The 14577-nt window shown below is 38.6% G+C and overlaps 1 protein-coding gene across 10 annotated transcripts in view; it reads left to right on the top strand.

Moving 5' to 3' along the window:
* The window catches only part of LOC137390211 (rho guanine nucleotide exchange factor 2-like), an 87338-nt gene that overhangs the window by 58558 nt on the left and 14203 nt on the right, over positions 1-14577 (top strand). For 3 of the 10 annotated variants that reach the window (XM_068076509.1, XM_068076517.1, XM_068076518.1), the window contains 8 exons: positions 1304-1402; positions 2177-2211; positions 10504-10575; positions 10829-10864; positions 11060-11247; positions 11436-11648; positions 13797-13942; positions 14180-14297. In XM_068076509.1, coding sequence (XP_067932610.1) covers positions 1304-1402; positions 2177-2211; positions 10504-10575; positions 10829-10864; positions 11060-11247; positions 11436-11648; positions 13797-13942; positions 14180-14297 — 907 coding nt within the window. The remainder of the gene's footprint in view (positions 1-1303; positions 1403-2176; positions 2212-10503; positions 10576-10828; positions 10865-11059; positions 11248-11435; positions 11649-13796; positions 13943-14179; positions 14298-14577) is intronic. The other 7 variants (XM_068076510.1, XM_068076514.1, XM_068076513.1 and 4 more) reach the window with 7 other exon arrangements.

Raw genomic sequence — 14577 nt, 5'->3', positions numbered from 1 at the left:
TTTAGTAAAGATTGTGGTGAGGTGGTCTATTAAGGGTCATTGACTTATAGTAGCATAGTCATTGACTTATAGTAACATAGTCATTGACTTATAGTAACATAGTCATTGGCTTATAGTAACATCGTCATTGACGTATAGTAGCATAGTCATTGACTTATAGTAACATAGTCATTGACTTATAGTAACATAGTCATTGACTTATAGTAACATAGTCATTGACTTATAGTAAAATAGTCATTGACTTATAGTAACATAGTCATTGACTTATAGTAACATAGTCATTGACTTATAGTAACATAGTCATTGACATATAGTAACATAGTCAGTGATAGTGCATTTAACTCGCCACTCAGAAAGTCTAGGGCATAGTGTGCAGGACTTTTTTTTACTGTGCCTCTGAAAGCACCCTGGATGCTAACATTAACTGTTGTTCCTGGAAAGCTTGACCTTGAGCCAGCTGACTGTATACAGTATACTGTACACAGTACTATACAGTATACAATGCTGTACCGATTACGGTATGGCACTGTATACAGTATAGCACTGTATACAGTATACTGTATACAGTACTATACTGTATATAGTACTATACTGTATAGAGTACTAAACTGTATAGAGTATAGTACTGTATACAGTGCTATACTCTATACAGTACTAGACTGTATAGAGTATAGAGCGCTATACTGCATACAGCCACCTTTATTGAAAACCCTCCTTAAACAACTGTTGTTGTTGTTGTTGTTGTTGTTGTTGTTGTTGTTGTTGTTGTTGTTGTTGTTGTTGTTGTTGTGAACCAGTATAAAGTTGGAATCAATAATTAAATAACTCAACTCCGCCTTAAAAATTAATATCTTTCTTTAGAATATTTAAAGAGAGACTTTGACAGTAAAGCTTGACTCAAACTTTACTGTCGAAGTCGTGCTGTAACATGAACGATTTCTTATCAATTTGAAAGTCAACTATAATAATTCGCTTGTCAATTTAGACATAGACTCTAAAATCTGAATTCATTTGAGAGGATTAGTGTTTGGGCAATGCGTAAGAAAAGATTAGTGTAGAGTGTACTATCTCACAACCTATGGTATTTACGCTGTGAATGGTTTCATTACTGATTGTATAGGCAACTCCTGTCATTCTTCTTCAGTCCATGTATGATTACTCTAAACCAAGGTCCTTATAAACAACAGCAGACTCACGCATGGCCAGTCGCAGCTCATACGATAATATCTCGCCATCATATCACAATCATTTATAATGTGTATCCGTTTATGTAAGACTAATGGTAGTACCCTCTACTTTCCAGCCTCCAAGCTCGCTGCTTTTCAGATCGAGTTCAGCTCGAGAAAAGTCACCAAGCTTTCACAATATCCTGTCTCCGGGGTACAAGTCCCCGGGGTACAAGGTGAGGGGTCTCTTGCGCGGAGAGTGTTTGGTTATAGACTAATCTCGCTTTCTATGTTGTCATATTAAACAGCCTATTCTGTTGCATCCCACTACGGAATCATTTCTTTAGCGTCTCCAGCAAAAAGGCTGAACGTTTAACTTGTAGTTGGCACCCTTACTCCGCAGCCTTCTGCACATATTCCGTCTTTTGCCTGCCTTGGGAGTGAGCCTTGGACCAGTCAGCCATGTACTAGTTACTAGTGTGCAAGCAGTGCGAGCAGTGCAAGCATGCTTACTGACTCATGACTCATGACTCATCTTCGCTTCTTTACTCGCTTTTTTACTCAAGTTAACTTTCAGTATCCTTTGTCCTTGTTTAGTGTGCCGCTTTTTGTATATGATAATCTCTGCTGAACTAAGCATGTTGTGGCTCTACAGTTGCTACTCTCGTTGGACGCTACAAACATAAGGCTCTTTGGACGAGTTAATGTTGGCTTGTTTACTCTCGGCCATGTTTGAGAATAGTTCCAGATTATTTTGTTTCGATATAATTTGTTATACCCGATGCATTAAATCGTAACACATTGCTTAGCGCCCACATGTATGCTTCTTATATTTCAATAACATTTCACCTCCAATCATACCTTCTTTTTTCCAAGCAACTGAGTGAAACACGTAAGTTGTCATAAGCATTTTAATGAATACTACTAGGAGGCAATGCTATCTCTGCCATAGCCAGGGTTCCGTGTAGTATACTTCTATTAAGTGTAATAGAAGTATCTCTCTCTTGCAGGGTCCACTAGTGCAATCACTGACGACACAGGCGAGGTAAGTGGCCAAGGCTGTTGTATGCTGAGAGAGCTATTATCAATGTTGTGAGGTTATTCCTCCCCACTTTAAATCAACGCTTCATGGTTCTATTGACCCATCTATGGGTCTGCTACCTCTTCTTTCCCGGCATTCTCTCTCAATCATTCGTACATGAAGATATATGAGGCGTGTAGAACAAATCGTGAGCGGAACAGATGGTTTTAATTGCTTTGAAAGCAGTTGTGTGATAAATTAATAACGATGATACTATGGTTTTCAAAGCACGTCTGGGCAAACTATAATATATAACATATAATCTATAATATATAACCATGGGAAGCCCATCATAAACAACATACAGTGCACCCTCAGGATATGATGTTGATCCGTTCCAGGGTTGGCGTCATATGGTGAAAAAATCGTTTGTAGGGGATATAAACCATAGTAATTATATAATAAGTGCTGCACATATTGAAAAATAGTAACAAAATAGTATGTTAACATTAGTAACTTATAGTTACCTACAATAACTTTATTGTATTTGGTGAGTTTATTGGTTATGATCTGCATTAAAATGTAAAGTTACAATGTCTGTGAGCCTGTCTGTGAACTTTCTATGGATGGTATGGATACGTACCATAGAAAGTTCTTACTTTAAAGAAAGACGTTCGTACGGACGTTTAACAAAAGCTTCGAATTCACTTCAAATGAGTTTAGCTTACTGAACACACACACTTGAAGCTAAGTTTTAGTATGTATTTTTATAACTATTTTACTGAATTTCAACTTTTTATCACTAAAGTTTTATCACTTATCAGTTTCGGTCTTCACTTTCACTATAACTTTTAGCGGACCCATTTAAAATGTTTTCAACCTAATTCTGCAAAAAACCCAAATGATGCTGTTTTCGTAATGATGTGGATTTTTCTTAGCAGCTTAAGGGAAGTTGTCTGACCACTAGAACTTTTGTAAGAAGGATCACGGCTCCAACTTTGCTAATGGTTTTGAAGGGAAAATATTACCGCTTTACACACGAGAATTGCTGAACTGAGAGAAAACAGTCATCGTGTCTCTTTCAGGCGTTGTGAAAATATTTTCGGTGAACAGCATTTTGGTGTCTTTGTTATTTTGACATACGTAATAAACACCCCGACTGCTAATTTTAAACTCGGGCGAAAATTTTGGTGAATTCGTATAGTGGAAAAAGATTCGTTTGGTGAGGTGAAAAATCATCATGTTCCACTTCGTAAGGTGAAACAATCGTATATCAGGGTAATCGTATCCTGAAGTTGCACTGCATATCAAACATCCGAGGTTAGACTTTTAACTTAAAAATAATTATTTGTTCCTTTCATTTAGATACTTGAAACATTAATTTAAAAAGTGGTACGTCGTAATTTTGTACATTATTTTTGCATGAATTTCTGTATGTGGGCAAATGTTGATGGTGGCAAGCTATGCTAGCAAGGTCACACTCCATATAAACATAAAATATAATCTAATTATAAAAGTTGATAGAAGTCAAAGTCCATGGTAGGTACATGTTGGTCATTGTGTTTAAAACTGATTGAATCAACACTGATGGTTTTCTGTTATTTGTTGAAATTATATGAATCTTGTTTTTTGTTTAAATAAAAGAAGGTTGGTGGCCCTCTGCAATTCATGTTTCTCATATCACGAAACATCTGTATCCTCTGGTATCTGTAACACCCTCGTATCAATTAATTGCCCATCCCTGTTTAAATGCCAAATTTTTATACTTTCATTTGCAGAACTGATGCTAAATTCTATCCATTATTATCCAGTATCCAAGCATACTTTTGTATGAATTCCAATTTATCAGCTCAGTACTACCTATAATGCTACCTATAGTGCTATCTATAGTGCTATCTATAGTGCTATGTCTCAGGGTTATCTATAGTTGAATTTTGCGAATAGCAAAATAAGCAAATTTAGATTAATAAATTTAGACACTCAACACTTTATTTTTGCTGGCTGACTTTCTAGCAACACTAAACTTTCATCATTGTTGATTGTCTACTTGATGATTGTCATTTTTGTCTCTTACTGTTAAAAAAAATCATTGTCTAATGGTTTTACTACTGCGGTTAAGGGCAGACTTAGAAAGCTAGCATTATTTTTGAGCCAACTCCAAGCTTTATATGTTCCATGAGTTTGAGACGCTGGTATGTTTTCTGCTCAAATAAACTAGGATTCTTAGGCTAAATAATAGTTTCACCAACTTTAAGTAACCAGGAAGAATGTTTGTTAACCATTGTGTTTAAAACTAGCCCATGGTATTTTTAAGGATGGTATGTATGGTAGGTATGGTATGGATGGTATGGATGGTATGCATGGTATGGTAGGTATGTACGGTATGTATGTATGGATGGTATGGTGTATATGGTATAGATGGTATGGTGTGTATAGTATGGATGGTATGGTGTGTATAGTATGGATGGTATGAATGTATGTATGGATGGTATGGTGTATATGGTATGGATGGTATGGTGTGTATGGTATGGATTGTATGGTGTGTATGGTATGGATGGTATGGTGTGTATGGTATGGATTGTATGGTGTGTATGGTATGGATGGTATGGTGTGTATGGTATGGATGGTATGGTGTGTATGGTATGGATTGTATGGTAGGTATGGTATGGATTGTATGGTAGGTACGGTATGGATTGTATAGTAGGTATGGATTGTATGGTAAGTATGGTATAGTGCGAATGTTTTGACTGCTATGCTGATCATTCAATTTTAGGTAAAATGGTCCTCATAGAGTCGAGAAATGGTTAAAATGGTCCTCATAGAGTCGAGAAATGGTTAAAATGGTCCTTATAGAGTTGAGAAATGGTTAAAATGGTCCTCATAGAATCGAGAAATGGTTAAAATGGTCCTCATAGAGTCGATAAATGGTTAAAATGGTCTTCATAGAGTCGAGAAATGGTTAAAATGGTCCTCATAGAGTCGAGAAATGGTTAAAATGGTACTCATAGAGTCGAAAAATGGCTAAAATGGTCCTCATAGAGTCAAGAATTGGTTAAAATGGTCCTCATAGAGTTGAGAAATGGTTATAATGGTCCTCATAGAGTCGAGAAATGGTTAAAATGGTCATCATAGAGTCGAGAATTGGTTAAAATGGTCCTCATAGAGTCGATAAATGGTTAAAATGGTCCTCATAGAGTCGAGAATTGGTTAAAATGGTCCTCATAGAGTCGATAAATGGTTAAAATGGTCCTCATAGACTCAAGAAATGGTTAAAATGGTCCTCATAGAGTCGAGAAATGGTTAAAATCTTGCTTCTTCGCATTTATTGTAGTCAATATCCTTACATTTATCAGCTCGGAATGCAAGAAGGAAGTTACTGTTTACAGAAATCTGTTTAAATATTGTTACGACACTTTATTTTGAACATCAGATTTGATCGTAGCAAGTTTAACCATAGCCAGGCCCGTATTTCCTGGGGCAGCTGGCCGGCTGAGCCGCCCCAACTTTTTAGGAATTTTCCGCGGCTAAGTACAGTCAAACTCGAATAACTCGCCCTCGGATAAAATGTAACATTTCATCTCAAACACGACGTTAACTCGAACGGATTTTTTTTGTCCATTCCCACGCAATGATAAATTGCTTCAGATAACTCGACCTCAACATCATTTACTTTTTATTGGTTTTTATCGCTGGAGAATATCACTTTATTCCAAGCCATAGAGACAAACATCAACTTTTAGTAGTTCTTAGGCGTCATTATTATCATCAGCGGCAAAAGATTCTTGTTAACGACTTTTATAAAGGTTTGCAAAAGGTCAAGTTTTACTAAACATCCGCTTGGCCATGTCCCTTCGAAAGCGTGGAAACCTCCGGATGAACTTAAAATAAAATCGGCAAAATTGATCTTTGTTAAAATGCTCAAAAGAAAAAGATGTTGTTTTTCTGAGCGTAAGTTTTGCCTATTTTAATCTAAAAATGTCCCGGCAGTCACATCACCTAAAACAAAACAAGTCTCAAAAAATAGAAAAATGTTGATACTTTCCGATAAATTTCTTTTAAACTTCACATGAGAGGTCCGGTTGGTGGCCCTACCTGAGAGAAACCTGTTGGGGGGGGGCTTACACCGCCCCTCCACACCCCCAGGTGTTCATAATTAGTCGCCTAACATTAGCCGCCCCAACTTGCAACCAGTGAATACAGGCCTGACCATAGCAACTATAACTAGAATGCAGTTGTTTAAATAGTTTATACATTGTTACAATTAATTTTAATTAAAAATTGAATAATTCTTAAAGGTAAAAAGCACTTTCATATGCAGCCAATTTTATGAATCACGTGACTACGTTTTTCAATGATTTATGGGTGTTTTTTGACTTCCATGATGGTAAATTAGAATTCGATAGGATTTATAAACATGATAGTAGGTAGCTATAACATAATTTTTTAAGTATTTCGAAACAGGAATTTGTTTGCTATTCAATAAAACAATGAATTTTAGTAACGCCGTAAGGTCCAACCTTAAAGTGCCGCAACAGGTGGGTGCTATTGACTAGCTGACAACGAAAGGGTTAAACATCTAAGAATTATTTTGTACTACAGTGGAACCTCCTTTCTCGAACGCTTCGGTTCTCGAACGCTTCGGTTCTCGAACGCTTCGGTTCTCGAACGCTTCGGTTCTCGAACGCATCGGTTCCCAACCTGGTCCTAGATTGATGCTACCAAGTATAATGTTAGGACTCTCTCTCTCTGTTCATTGGGAACATGAGACTTCATGAGCTCCCGCAAGAGTTGGTTAAATAAAAAAAACTATAAGTTCTCTATTTTTTTCAAGAATAAAAATAGTCCGTCTGATATGCTTGCATTGGCAAGGCTGCACTCAGACTAACAAAGCAGTTAACTCAAATGCCATAGAATGAGGCTCCTTAGAATCAAACTATTTATAATATAAAATATGTGTTGCGAAAGATTTTACACAAATTTAAGTATTGTTGGTGTAGCTGTGAGTCTGTATCGTGGTAAAGCCTGACATCTGTAGAATACTCAAGGGAACTGTGTAATTCTACAAGTCCTTCCGCCTCATTTTCAAATCGTGTCTAACCCCTCAAACTTTGTTTTAAAATGCATCAGATTTGATTTTGTACCAGATAAAAGCTGAGAGCACGATTTGGCTGTTTAGTTCTAGCTAAAGTTCTGTGGTGTCTACATGCTCTCATGAATACATTGAGCCATGAACACTCTAAGTCTGTGTGGTGTCTACATGCTCTCATGAATACATTAAGACATGAACACTCTAAGTCTTTGTGGTGTTTACATGCTCTCATGAGTACATTGAGACATGAACACTCTAAGTCTGTGTGGTGTCTACATGCTCTCATGGATACATTGAGACATGAACACTCAAAGTGTATGTAGATATTGTCTAAGAGTCTAATATTTGTCTGAGAGAGAGGGAGGGATGGGGGAAAGACGGAGGGAGGGAGGGGGGAGAGAGAGAGGGGGGGAGAGCGAGGGTGGGAGAGAGAGAGAGACCTTTGTCTCAGGATATTGTCAGTTGTGCGCAGGCAATTGCAATTTTAGGTTCGCAAAATTCAACTAGCTTATCTCTGTTTAGTGTCTAGACTCTAGAGCTTCTGCTCATTATTGCATTATGTATTGGCTACCTCTATGCTTGCGGTGGGCTCAGATTACCTCTATGCATGTTGTTTTGATTGAATGCTTATGTCAGTGTGGTTTACATCGCTTCCCTTTGCTTTTATATTTGGCAATAAGGTGTCTATGCAGATGTTCCACACCGGGTGCCTTCATGTTCACTTTCTACAGCAATCGCTTTTATACTTATGATTTCTCGCACTCACCTCAATGCTTGCCATCTACAGAGGCTACCTCTATGTTGCTAGTCGGTTTTGTGTCACTCCTTTCTGCAGTTCACTTACGCCTCACTATAACTAATCATGAAAGCTGCCATGAGTGCAACTGACAGGTGCTCACAAGAAGTTGCTGTCATCTTTAGCTCACTCATGATCTCTAGAAATCTTACGAGCTGGAAATTCCGAGCTTGTTTACTTTACAAAACATTCATCTTTTCTGCGTAGATTATGGGAGGTATATGAAAGACAGCATAGTGGGCCCAGGTATAAAACTGCTGACACCGGTGACAGTGCCAAAAAAACAATTCATGCAGTTTAAAGTTGGCAAGCATATTATTAGTAATATAGTATTTCATGCATGACTGGAATCATGGCTTTTGTGTAGCTCACAACTTTCATGTCTAGAGAGGCTACAATCTCAGTACTTCTCTTGTATCTTATTTACACGTTTCAGTCTGGTATGGTCCAGTAGAGGGTTTGTGGAGTTGCATCTCCCTTTGTCCATTTTTTGGTTTTTCAAAAGAGCAGGCAACTTCTAATTTGATTGTGCAAATTCTGTTTCAACCTGAGAATAACGCATGCAAACTGTTGGTGTTTCTCAAAGACACCTCAGTTTAAGCTCGATGTTTCAAGTTTCGTCCCTTAAATCAGCCTAAATCAGTCCCTTAACTCAGGCTATTTTTCTAGTGTCACCTTGACACGCGCAATTAGAGGATGCATCATATTTTATAGCTAAATCAAAATTATATGTTTTGGCTATGAACCGGTGCCACTCATTAGAAACAAACAACCAAAATTAATTTTATAGTGAATGCAAAATTGAAGCATCAGAAGTTAGACTGCTATCGCTTAGGCTACTTTAACAGACAGTCAATCCACAAGTTTTTGAACTGACTGCCTGCTCGTGTTCTTGTGAAGCCAAAAAGCTTTTTATCTTTATTCTTTGCGTAGGTTCTTCCACCTAGCCTGTCAGCCGATAAAATAATTCATTTTTTGAGTTTTACTTCATTCTTCATTCACTGGATCTCTTTTCGTTTCACCCTGCTGAGAACTGAAGGGGCCATCAAACTACTAACTACTAGTAATATTCTTCACTAGTAAACCATAATGTAAAATAGTTATCTTAAGGCTTATCTACCCACTGATGAAATGCTGTGGCTACACATACCAACGCTACTAAATTATCCGTCGGGCAGACAAAGAGATTGACCGATGAGAATTGGCCTTAGTCGTGTGAAGGCCATGACGACCTTGATGATTCTCCTGTATCGTTGTTGAGATGTCAAGATATTTGTATTGTAAGATGGATCATCAGCGATTTGGGATCGTAATAAAGTTTAAGGAGCTGTTTGCGTTGCTATAATTTGCTAAACAAAATGCTACACGTTAATACTAAAACAGCCAAGTTCAGAAATACTTCAGGTTCATGATATACATTCAAACTATGGAAAAAAAGATTATATCTTTATTTACTGAACAAAATTATCTGCAATGTTTCATAAAATGTGCCAATTTATGTGAGTGGCTTCTGTATATCTGTTACAAGTAAGAATATCTTTGTTTATATACAAATAGTTGTGTAAAACTCTGATGCCCATCGTCATTTGAATAGATGTGTGAAACTCTGTTGCCATCGTCATTTGAATAGTTGTGTGAAACTCTGATGCCATCGTCATTTGAATAGTTGTGTAAAACTCTGATGCCCATCGTCATTTGAAAGCCAATCTTTGATGTAACTAAATTGGATCGAGATTGTTATAATAAATTATTTTTACCAATCACAAATGTCTCAGTTTTATCTGTACTGACTTAGACTAATGTGCTCGTTTCGAAATGACGCGTCGACAATGTTTTGCCAACATGTTGCCAATGCATTAGCTATGCAAAAGACGCAGATCGTCAGTGAATGCAGACAAGTCGGACGAATGTGGATGAGTGGTTTGAGCAGCTCACAGCAGCCCACCTGTAGCATGCAGTGACAACTGCTATTGTGACAGGTTGCTAGTCGCTCATGATAGGTTTTAAGCCAACTGCCATTGTAGCAGCTGCAGGCCTATTGCGTAGGTAGCATAACCATAACAGTGATTACCTCAGTCAGCCTCCATTTGATGACTGACTGACTGACATAGGCAGCATGAGACTTGTTTGGCATCGTCTGTATGGCTGCTATTCGGAGAAGATGTCTTGTGGCTGGTTGCCTCGCTTTCATATTTTGAATTGCCCTCTGGCATGCTTATACAGGTATCACAAAGCTCAGCTCTACCTGGTTGAAGAAGCTAGTATATATATATGCCTTTGACAGGGACTATAGAAATTGTGCTCGTCCGCTCTATTCCCCACTCTAACATTGTCTTGTCTAACTCTTAGGCCAAGGTCTCCCTTCTCCATTGCCCTGCTCTCGGCGCTTTTCCTATTTCATCATCTCTATTTCAGTTACTTTTTGTTCCAGTAGCGATCCTATAGCTCTGTCACCTATCGGAGAAAGCATAAAGTTGCTCGGATATCGAAAGACTCCCCTCGAGTATGTCAGAATGTTCTGGTTCTTTTTCTTCAGGAATGCTGCTCTTTTTCCTTCTAACTTTCTAGAGTTGAACAAGCCTGCTTGTTTCATTTTCAAGATTGTTTTGCACAGACTTTAGCTAAGCGCTTGCAACTACCAATGTTAATCCACTTGCACGGCTACTTGCTGAATTTCTTGTACTGTCTCTAGTCATCTGAGTGCCCTAGAAAAATGTATAGGGATCAGGTGACATTCTCTCTTGTTTTCTTTTTAGCAGACACGACAGCGGAGAAGGAATGATCAGCCCCAGGTATGGACTGGCTATTAAACTTCATAGCAGGACTTTCTTTGTTTCATTTTTGTAATAGTTTGTTCATTCCATTTAGCTCTTTTTCATTGGTCTATTTGAAATTTTTGTTATCTTCAGATATTAGTTCAAAGTCAAACATAGTTGGGCATCATTACCAAATTTAGTGATTTTTTATGTTTTTGCATCTTGTTTTAGCATCGTTGACTCGTACTCGCCATCAATGGAGTCGCTCGCTGATGATGGTAATGCAGACGATGAGTACGAGGATGACCCCGAATTAACTATGCGTGGTGTTGAGCACGAATCATGGAGCGAGACAATCGATAAAAAGTTGCTAAAAAGCTACAAGGGGAAATATGTGCAAAGACAGGATAACATCTGGGGTAAGCTCTTACTTTTCATATGATCTACCTACATGTACATGCAGTCGCTTGCTATTTTTTCTGAGAATGTAGAGTGGCCACTGACAACACTCGGTTTGCTCTCCTATATTTATTCTGTCACTCTCTCATGTGTACCGGTAGAGATGCCTAAGCGTTCAAGCTCTCCATATTCGTGTTTTTCTTTGAAGAGCTGATAGCCACCGAGAAGCAATACTGCCTAAATCTGAGGATCATGCAGAAGGTTTTTGCTCGTGGCATGAGGGACGAGTGTGACATGTCTGATGCTGCTGTGAAGAGAATCTTTCCAGAGCTCGATGAACTGATAGATCTCCACCAAGCATTCCTTAGCAGCCTTGTCAAACAACAGGATAGGAAACCAGACAAGAGTATCGATCAGATTGGTAAGCGACTTCAGTAAACTTAGGCCCAGTTCTACGATGTTCTGTATTTGTCCTTAGAATGTGCTTCTCCTTTATTGGCCCTTAGAGTGCGTTTTTCTCTGTCGACTGATGAGCGACTGTTTCTCTCTGTCGACTGATGAGCGACTGATGAGCGACTGATGAGCGACTGGTGAGCGACTGGTGAGCGTCAGATAAAGACCTGAAGTTATTAGAATGAGTAAGCAGTAATAACAGTAAGACTATCTGAGGTTACTACTAGAGATATCAGCTCTACGTCTTCCTGCACCCAGGCCTTCCACCCAGGCCGTCCACCCAGGCCCTCCACCCAGGCCTTCCACCCAGGCCCTCCACCCAGGCCCTCCACCCAGGCCGTCCACCCAGGCCGTCCAACCAGGCCCTCCACCCAGGCCTTCCACCCAGGCCCTCCACCCAGGCCTTCCAACCAGGCTCTCCACCCAGGCCTTCCAACCAGGCCTTCCACCCAGGCCTTCCACCCAGGCCTTCCACCCAGGCCTTCCAACCAGGCCTTCCACCCAGGCCTTCCACCCAGGCCTTCCACCCAGGCCTTCCACCCAGGCCCTCCACCCAGGCCTTCCACCCAGGCCGTCCACCCAGGCCCTCCACCCAGGCCTTCCAACCAGGCTCTCCACCCAGGCTCTCCACCCAGGCCTTCCAACCAGAAATAACTCAACTCCCCCAGGCCTGGGGGAGTTGAGTTATTGCAGCCAGTCATTAGGGTTACATTTAGATTCAAACTAATTATATTCCTTTTTGTAGTTGGCAAGCGAAGAATTTTCAAATATATGTTTGCGCGGAGGCCTGCAGACGGGTCTATTAACTCTGTCGCTCTCAAGTATTTTTGCTTGTTCTCACAAATTAATTTCAGTCAAAAGGTTCCTATTGACATTGGTTCAGTTTTTTGCTATAAAGATGGCAAAAAATACAAAATTTACACAATGTTTCTCTCAGTGCAACATTTTGTACCAGAATAATTTAATATATTATTTTCTAGCGGTAGTGTTAATAATATGCTTGAAGGAAGATTCTTAATTGTCTGGCCGTCTGGAGAGTGTTTGGAGATCACTTCTAGAAATATTGCTATATAGCCTTATATGATGTTGAACATTGAATAATATTGCTATTAGCCTTATATGATGTTGAACATTGAATAATATTGCTATTAGTCTTATATGATGTTGAACATTGAATAATATTGCTATTAGCCTTATATGATGTTGAACATTGAATAATATTGCTATATAGCCTTATATGATGTTGAACATTGAATAATATTGCTATTAGTCTTATATGATGTTGAACATTGAATAATATTGCTATTAGTCTTATATGATGTTGAACATTGAATAATATTGCTATTAGCCTTATATGATGTTGAACATTGAATAATATTGCTATATAGCCTTATATGATGTTGAACATTGAATAATATTGTTATTAGCCTTATATGATGTTGAACATTGAATAATATTGCTATTAGCCTTATATGATGTTGAACATTGAATAATATTGCTATTAGCCTTATATGATGTTGAACATTGAATAATATTGCTATTAGCCTTATATGATGTTGAACATTGAATAATTTTGCTGTCTTCTGTTTCACAAATATACTTAGCCTTCCTTTCTCAAATGAAAGTGAATATGAAACCGAAAATGAAAAATTGGTGATTGCGATATTTCACGGTAGATTCTAAAGGAAACCAACTATAATGGTTTTTGTTTTGCGAAATGATAATCAAATTTTTAGATTAATTGTGGTGTAATTTGGGGCGATTCTGATATCTCTAATCGTCTGTTATGAAGGTTTTCATAAAGCTGCTAGCAAGCCTTTGTGTCTATGTGAATGCCATAAGCAAACCTTTGTGTCCATGTGGATGCCACAAGCAAACCTTTGTGTCCATGTGGATGCCATAAACAATCCTTTGTGTCCATGTGGATGCCACAAGCAAACCTTTGTGTCCATGTGGATGCCATAAGCAAGCCTTAGTGTAAGCTAATGATTTTCCGTAATGAAAGGGTGGAGCTTTTTGGTCATTATTTAGCCTGCTAAAAACTTTGGTCATAAGATATTAATAGAGAACATTCTCATTGAAGACGTCAGTGTTTGCAGCGGTTGTCTCTTTGTAGGCAGCATTATTGTGGAGCACTTTGGCGGTACCCCCGGTGAGCGGATGAAGCGAGCCTACGGCATCTTCTGCAGCAGACACAAAGAGGGTGTAGATTATTTCAAGCATTTATACAAAACTGATAGGAAATTACAATCTTTTATAAAGGTGAGAGAATAGCTGTTTGCTGCGCTGTATTCGTCATTTCTATTACGTAGAAGAGAAAGTTGTAGCTTTTCTCACTCACTGACTTGAAATTATTGTGTGTATGCGCAATCACCATTGGCCTTCGACGGTTTGAAAATGTCTTCAATATATTCACTCACGACCCTCTTTAGAGGCAGACGCTGTTTTAAAAATGCTTTGTATGCAACTTGAACATGTCTTGCTTTTGTTTTGGCACAGAGAGTGAGTCATAAATCATGTACAAAGAGACGAGGAGTACAGGACTTTGTTACTGTAGTCACCATGCGCATGACAAAATATAAGACATTGCTTGAGAACATCATCAAAAATTCTAAAGGTAGGTTGGTGGTGTACAATGATGCACTCATATCCTTAAACTAGTACATTACTAACTTAGGACTAACTTAGCATTAACTTAAAGGTTGACTTGCAACAAAATTCACATTACAGTTATTTGATATGAAAAGATTCACCATGTCTTACTATGTTGTGTTGTAGGTGCCAAATATGTGGAAATGTGATTACAAGCTCTTAAAAGCTCAAAAACGAACAGTTAATCGCAGCCACACGAGACCGCCGTAGTTTGGATTCTCTTTCCAAAACGGCTCAAATGTGAC

The sequence above is a fragment of the Watersipora subatra genome, chromosome 3 (assembly GCF_963576615.1).
Source record: "Watersipora subatra chromosome 3, tzWatSuba1.1, whole genome shotgun sequence".
Classification (NCBI taxonomy): domain Eukaryota; kingdom Metazoa; phylum Bryozoa; class Gymnolaemata; order Cheilostomatida; family Watersiporidae; genus Watersipora; species Watersipora subatra.
This window is presented reverse-complemented; position numbering and strand designations above follow the sequence as displayed.